Here is a 7,037-nt window from a genome sequence, read left to right as displayed (position 1 = left end):
TCATGCAAAGGAACAGAATGATGGAGAGACAGCAAGAATATCTAAGTCGAAGTACTTGGCCAGGGCCCCTCTAAAACCCCGTTATGCTCTGGAAACAGTAACACACAAAAATGTCTTATTAGGTGCTAGTAATTGGTTCAGACTTTGAAAGACTTCACTGCTCAAAGCAGGCTGATATATTAAAAGGCCACTCAACACATCCTTGTGGTGCGAGAAGCTGTCCTTGTAACTAATCCAGGCGCCATGTACGTTCAGTCAGACCAGAGCACTGCTCCCAACTCTATATACTGGGCACCTAACTGGGTGATTTCATACACTTCGTAATTCCCAGCTCCTTCCGGACTGCTCTTCTCCTGTCTCACGGGAACAGGCCAAGGGCAAGAAGAGCGCGGCAAGAACACCGCGCCGGGCTTGGGGCCTTCGACTGCTCTCACTTGCTGCCAACGCCAGGAAACCGCGCCCGCGGCCCTCCCTGCCCTCCCGCCCCGCCCGCGCCCGCAGAGGGCCCAGGGGGGCCAGCAAGGCACCCGGCGGGCTCCCCCGCGGCCCACAGCCCGGCCCGCCAGCCGCCTCGCCGCGGGGGCCGGAGCCGTGGGCAGCCCGCGGAGGCTCCGAGCGCAGCCCCGACAGCCCTGCGGCGCGCCCGGCTCCCCGCGGCGGGGCGGGGGCGGGTCACGTGGGCAGGGCGGCCGCCGGGGGAAGGCGCCCCGCGGGCTAACGCTTTGAGAGCCGTTGCTAGGTGACGCGAGGGCGCGTGCCGCCCGCGGGAGCGGCCGGTGGCAAGGGAAGGATGACGCAACGGCCGGGCGAGCGGAGCGGCGGCCGCCCCGCACCGGGAGGCTCCCGGCGAGAGGGGCGTTGCTGCCGGCCCCCGCGCGGGTGCGCAGGGGAGGAGGCCGGGCAGCGCAGCCCGGCAGGTGCGCTGTGAGGCGCCGCCAAGCCGTCTGCCGGGCCGCTAGGGGGCGGGGCTACAGTGACAGCACCCGCGTCCAATGGGCGCACGCGCCTCCGGCGAAGAGGCGGGGCGCTAAGGACGGAGGCGCCGCTGCCGCCCGCCCGCCCGCCGCAGAGGGTGAGGCGCTGCCGGTACCGCCCGCCCGTTAAGGCACAGGCCCGCGCGCTGTGGCGGAGGGCGCGGCGGCTTTCCCCGAGGACTCCGCCCCGCGAGTCCCGGCGCGGGGGCCGGAGGGGGCCGTCGGGCAGGGCGTGGGCTGCGGGCGGTGCGAACCCGCCGCTGCCAAGGCCGCGGCCCCGCCCCCGGCCGCGCTCGGCCCCGGCGTACGCTCGAGGACGGTAAAATTCGAGTACTGCGGTGAGTGGCCGGTGCTGCCGGCCAATAGGCGAGGCGGCGCTCGCCCTCCTCCCCGCCCCCGCCGCTCGGCGTAGCCAATGGGGGGCGAGGGGCGGGGCGCGCGGGGCTAGGCGCGGGCTGGGAGGTGCCCCGCCGCCAGATGCGGGGGAGTCGCGGCAGCGGCGGCAGCGCGTGCGGCAGCGGCGGCACGCGGGCATGGGGACGCGGGCTGCCTTCGCCTCCTCGCGCTGAGGGACGCGCTCGCCGGCGGAGCCAAGCGGTAGGCGCGGGGCGGTGGCGAGGGGCGCAGGTGCCCGGCGAGCCGCACTGCCGGTAGCGGCCGCGTCACGGGGCGGCGGAGCCCGCTGGGCCGGGCGCGGGGCTCGCGGCCGCCTCCGCTGTAGTCGGGGCGGCGGCGCTGGCCGGCGCGTTACGGCCGCGGGGCCCCGGCGACGGGAGGCCAGCCGCGGGTAACGCCGCTTGTGTCGTCGGCAGGATCCGGGCGTAGCGCGGCGGCCAGCGTAGCCGTGGGAGCCGGCCTCTGCTCGTGGCAGCCTGCTGTCACCGCCCCGGCTGGCGATGGGGAATGGACTCTCGGACCAGACGCCGATCCTCTCCAGCCTGCCTTCCTTCCAGAGCTTCCACATCGTCATCCTGGGACTGGACTCCGCGGGAAAGACGACCGTGCTCTACAGACTGCAGTTCAATGAGTTCGTCAACACCGTGCCCACGAAAGGATTTAATACGGAAAAAATCAAAGTGACCCTGGGCAACTCCAAAACGGTCACCTTCCACTTCTGGGATGTGGGCGGCCAGGAGAAGCTCAGGCCGCTGTGGAAGTCGTACACGAGGTGCACCGATGGCATTGTGTTTGTGGTGGACTCTGTTGATGTCGAGCGAATGGAGGAGGCCAAAACAGAACTTCATAAGATTACTAGGATATCTGAAAATCAAGGAGTGCCTGTCCTTATCATTGCTAACAAGCAGGACTTGAGGAACTCTCTCTCCCTTTCTGAAATTGAGAAAATGTTAGCGATGAGTGAGCTGAGTTCTTCAACACCCTGGCATTTGCAGCCTACCTGTGCAATCATTGGAGATGGACTCAAGGAGGGACTGGAGAAACTACATGATATGATAATTAAGCGAAGGAAAATGTTGAGGCAGCAGAAAAAGAAGAGATGAGTTCTATCTTGACTTTTCTATTTTAGATTAGTTACATGGTCAAAATTTGACATGAGACAGCTTCCAAACCCAGGCCTGCTTGTTTGGATGCCGTTAAGCTTAGTTATGTTAAACAATCAGTTGCACGACCTTGCCGAGTGGAAGGCTGTGCAGTTACGGAACTTTTTTTTTTTTTAACTAGTCTCTTTTGAGTTTTATGGCTCTGCATTATTTCAGAAGCCCTAATAGATGATGTAATACTATCAGGAAATGGATGGGTGGGTATATGTGACATGGATGTCTAAATAGCCAAATAAACTGAGGGTTTTCTGCTTAGTGTTGTATTCATGTTTGAGGGTGCCCTCTGCAAGCAATTTGCATTGAAGGCGTTCTGTGTTTTTAAACTTATAATGCTCGTAAGTGGAGTGTTTAGGTGAACATTATACAGCTTTAAAAATATGTATGAAGCTAGTAACCCATTATTTCAAGAGGCTGTTTCTTACCTTGTTTGGGGATTTCTATGAAAGCTTGGCTACATGTGTAGTTTTTTTAAATTTGGCACTTTTTGAAATTGAATCATGTTCAGTTCAAGTACTTGAAATTTAAGTGCTGTGGATTCTTCAACTGATAAAAGAATGACTTTCTGACAAGTAAAAATGTAAACAACACGCTGGAGCATGAAAAAGTCGTTTCCCAACATAGAGCATGTTTTTGGTATGTAGGGTTCTTATTTTTTTTTAGAAGTAGCCATTCATCATTATAAAGTGCTAATCAGGTTTAAAAGTGTTACTCAAAATTAGTAATTTATTTCTGAATGATGAGCATTATGTCCTTCTACTATCACTATCTAGTTAAAAAGTAAATTAATTGCAGTAAAGGAACTGTAAAGAATAACTCTGGCTGTTGTGGTTCTAACCAGTGCAGCATTCTTCGCTCTACTGGTGGTTTTTCTGGCAATAAAACAAAATTATAATGAAGTAAAGATGGAGTTAAAATTAGCAGAGCACATCTTGTATCTCCCAAAAATACCCCCTTTTATTAAAGTGGTATTGCTATGTCACTTTCACCGTATGCTTTTTTTATCGTGACTCTTAAAGTATTTTGTGGTTAGGAATGTAATAATGCTTTATACACTCAAACATTTGACACTACCGGGGTGGGGTGGGGGGAGTGGGGGAAGAAGACTTTCAAGATGGGCCTGTGTTCTGCTTTAATTATGCTTTAAGCTGTTCTTGTTTACAGAGTGTGCAAACAGTGTTAACCGGGCAGGATAGTGCTTGATGGAAAAGGGAGGGTAGTTTTTCTTACTGGTAGAGAGCTTCAAGTGACTCTAGATACTTGGCTGGCAATTAAAAGGGCTAAAACGGAGCCTGGATTTTTAAGACTAACTTTAGCGGTGCTGTAAAAATTCATCAGAATGTTAGATGCTCTTTAAACTTCTAGTGGAAATGCCAGATTAAAAAAAAAAAAGGCAAAAAATCTATTTCCTCCTTTTACTCAACCAGCAAAGTAATAATTTTTTCTTACCTGCTGCTGTGTATCAGGAGGTTGACAGCTACAAACCTGAATGTCAATCAGTGTAACTTAGATATGTTTAAAGAAAAAAAAATCAAACTTTTTAACCAGCAGCTGTTTGTCCAGGAGGTAACCAAAAATGCACTTTAGTGTCTTCAATAACTGAAAGGTGACAGCTGTTTTTTTATGACATCTTGGTCCTTTTTGAATAAATTGAAGTAGCTTCCAGTGGAGCTTTTGTATGTTGGTTATACATGTACCTGCACTGGTGACATTGTAAGTCACTTACTCAAGTAATGTCTATATTTATAGAAATGTGGATGACTTCTTAAACCTCAATAAACAATTCAAAAAAAGTCTGTAGAGAGAAGGTGTCTGACTACTTGTACTACAGTGGTATGTTCTCATCAACCTCTGTGCACATATTGGTTCTAATAACAGTAGAACTATTTCTGTTCAAAACCAAAGTCTTGCAAATGTGCTGAGGCTCATAAATATCACTGTTATAAATTGCAGGTGTCTCCTTAAAAACTTTTAACTCAATGGCATGTCTGTATATTTGCAGAAGAAATATTAACTGCAGTGGCTCTTTTCTGAAGTGGTGGATCTTGCATAATTTGAAAAATCTTTTATATAGCTGAACCTATTTTGTGTTACGTGCAATGCTTAATAGGCAATGTTGGGCATTTATCACGTGTACTCACAGGTGGTACTTAATTTAGTACCTTCAGGCTCACGTATCTGAAGCTGAGAGATTCACGTGTATTTAAGCCTTGCGTGAATTTCCTCCTCAGATTTTATGGCAGTGAGTAGAATGTGACAAGAGATACGGAAGCTTCTAATTAACTTTAGAACCTGATCGTAGACAAGACATGCTTCATTTAGCCTGCAAATGAAAATTGCTAAGTTTGAAGAAGAACATCTAAACCTATGTCTCAAAAACCTGGTAGTTTCATTTGTTTATGTAATGTGTGGCACATTGAGGTGTAGGTTACTAACAGTTTTGAGAAAAAGCTATATTGGTGATGCTGAGCCCTATGAATTTGAGGTGCAGTTAGTATAATCTGGCTAACATTTTCCTTCTTACTAGGTGCTAGTACCAGGTACTAGTAGGCTGGGGAAGGTGAGATGGCAGGCTGGCTTTTTATACCTAGTAAACAGCCTGTACAATACAAAATAATAATTGCTTCGTTTTGAGTATGTTAGGCTTGTATTGGGAATAGTTGAAAAGTCATTCTGCTTGAAAAGTCAAGTGGATTTTGTTCTGCCTGTTAAACATGCTAGTGTTTATCTGGTGACAGTCTCTCTAAACTCTTCTATGTATAAGAGCTTCAGTGACTGATTTTAAGTGCAAAGACATGACTGATCGGTACTCAGGCACTCTGGAGGAATAAGTGAGAGAAGGTGGAGAGTAGGGTTTCTAAAATGTCATTGTTATGTTTAATACTGACTTGGAGGCAGAAAACTGAGTGGGGGATGAGCCTTTATCTGTACTAGAACTGTTTTGTTGGAGTATTACTGTAACTGTTCTAAGTAAAATATACAAATGTAGCTGTACCTGAAACTCTTTTGTGTTACTATGACGAAGTCTCCAAGTGATTGCAGGAGAGCATTTAGTATCTTAGCCAACTGAGTTTCTGCTGACATAGTTCTGTCAGCCTGGGATCACTCTCTTCCACACAACGATTTGACAGTTCTGGCCTAAATACTGGTATGTGTAAGAAAATCTTTAGAGAAGCTGAGTAAGTAGGTGTAATTTTATTACAATGCTGGAGTTAACTTCAATTTTAATATTTTTTTTCTAAAATGGGCTACAAATGACACCGTTCTTCAAGGCAGTAGGTAAGTTAAGTATCTTAAACTGCTGCTAGTTTAAGGAGGTATGGAATTGCTTTTAAGTCGGTACAGCGCTGTTGAACAAACCACAAGGTCTTGTAACCTTATCACCGTTGTCTTAGCTTACAGAAGTTGGTCTGGCGTTGCCTCAGCTGTTTAAGCACACCCAATCATTTAAAGTTAACTAGCCTTCGGGATCTGGCCTCTTGTTTTCTAGCTGTGTAGCTGTGTATTGGCTTATGACTGTTTCAGCTTGCAAAAAGTACTGTTAGGATGGTGAGACTCCTTCAGGTTCTTGACATCACTTTTAAGTTGTGTTGCTCGGAATGTGCATTTACATGTTAAAATAAAAAACACTGGGTTTCAGCCAGGTGATCGGTGAAACTTTTCTCTCTTCGTATTTTCATGTTTTTCTGAGACATGCTTGATGTTTTGTGTGGAAAGCAGTACCCACAGTCAGTCCGGTGTTCCCAGCCTGACTTTGGTGCTTCTGTACCACCTTACGCAGCACGTTGATCCTGCAGGAGTTTATTCTGTGGGCCTCCTCAGCTGCGGAGCAAGGAGGAGCTGCAAGCAGTCTGGTCCGGTGGGGGCTAGCTGAGCCCTGCTGGACCCCGGCAGGTCTGTGTGAAGGCAGCTCTGCCTTCTTGGAGGGGCTTACTTGCATCCTGGATCCTTTGTTTACAAATAGCAGGGTGTTAATTAGTGTCTGGTTGAAACTTTTTGTTGAGAGGCCAGTGTCATTGTTGGCATTGCAGGAGGATTTAGATACTGCTACAAAGAAGGACTTGATAAGGCAGAGTGTGGAAGACCTATAGGCAATCTGCATACCCTGTATATAGGGCATGGACCCTCATGCAGTCTTGATTCAGCTGTGTGGGCTGTGGTGCATCTTCCTTTACTTCGGAGGGAGAAAGAATCTAAGCGTGAATCGGTGCTTTTTGGATCAGTGTTTTCACTTTACTGACGGGTGACTCATCTTTTGAGGGGTCACAGTGTATACAGCCTGGCCCTGACCGCTGGCAGCTTTGTGTCCCTGAGCCAGAACAACAACTGCTGCTGCTGAAAGGGATGTGTAGGGAGCTGTGAATGGGCATTGTCTCCTGTTTGTTTAGTCTGGGGGATGAGGAAAGCATTTTATTTTATTTTATTTTTTTAATCCTGAGTGACATAGGTATGTGAAGGCCTGCCTCTCTTGCGCTGCTCTGCAGGCTGTGGTTATTTTTAGGAACAG

The 7,037-nt window shown here is 49.2% G+C and overlaps 1 protein-coding gene across 1 annotated transcript; it reads left to right on the top strand.

The window, feature by feature from the left end:
- Positions 1 to 1,430: 1,430 nt before the first annotated feature.
- On the top strand, positions 1,431 to 3,512 carry ARL4A (ADP ribosylation factor like GTPase 4A). The gene is made up of 2 exons (XM_056337034.1): positions 1,431 to 1,571; positions 1,787 to 3,512. The coding sequence occupies exon 2, from the start codon at positions 1,871 to 1,873 to the stop codon at positions 2,471 to 2,473; it is 603 nt and encodes a 200-aa protein (XP_056193009.1). The 5' UTR covers positions 1,431 to 1,571; positions 1,787 to 1,870; the 3' UTR covers positions 2,474 to 3,512.
- Positions 3,513 to 7,037: the final 3,525 nt, after the last annotated feature.

Source organism: Falco biarmicus, chromosome 4 (assembly GCF_023638135.1).
Source record: "Falco biarmicus isolate bFalBia1 chromosome 4, bFalBia1.pri, whole genome shotgun sequence".
In the NCBI taxonomy this organism is placed as follows: Eukaryota; Metazoa; Chordata; class Aves; order Falconiformes; family Falconidae; genus Falco; species Falco biarmicus.
This window is presented reverse-complemented; position numbering and strand designations above follow the sequence as displayed.

Excerpts from the sequence above, each read along its gene's own strand:
- ARL4A (XM_056337034.1), top strand. The coding sequence starts at position 1,871 with ATGGGGAATGGACTCTCGGACCAGACGCCGATCCTCTCCAGCCTGCCT.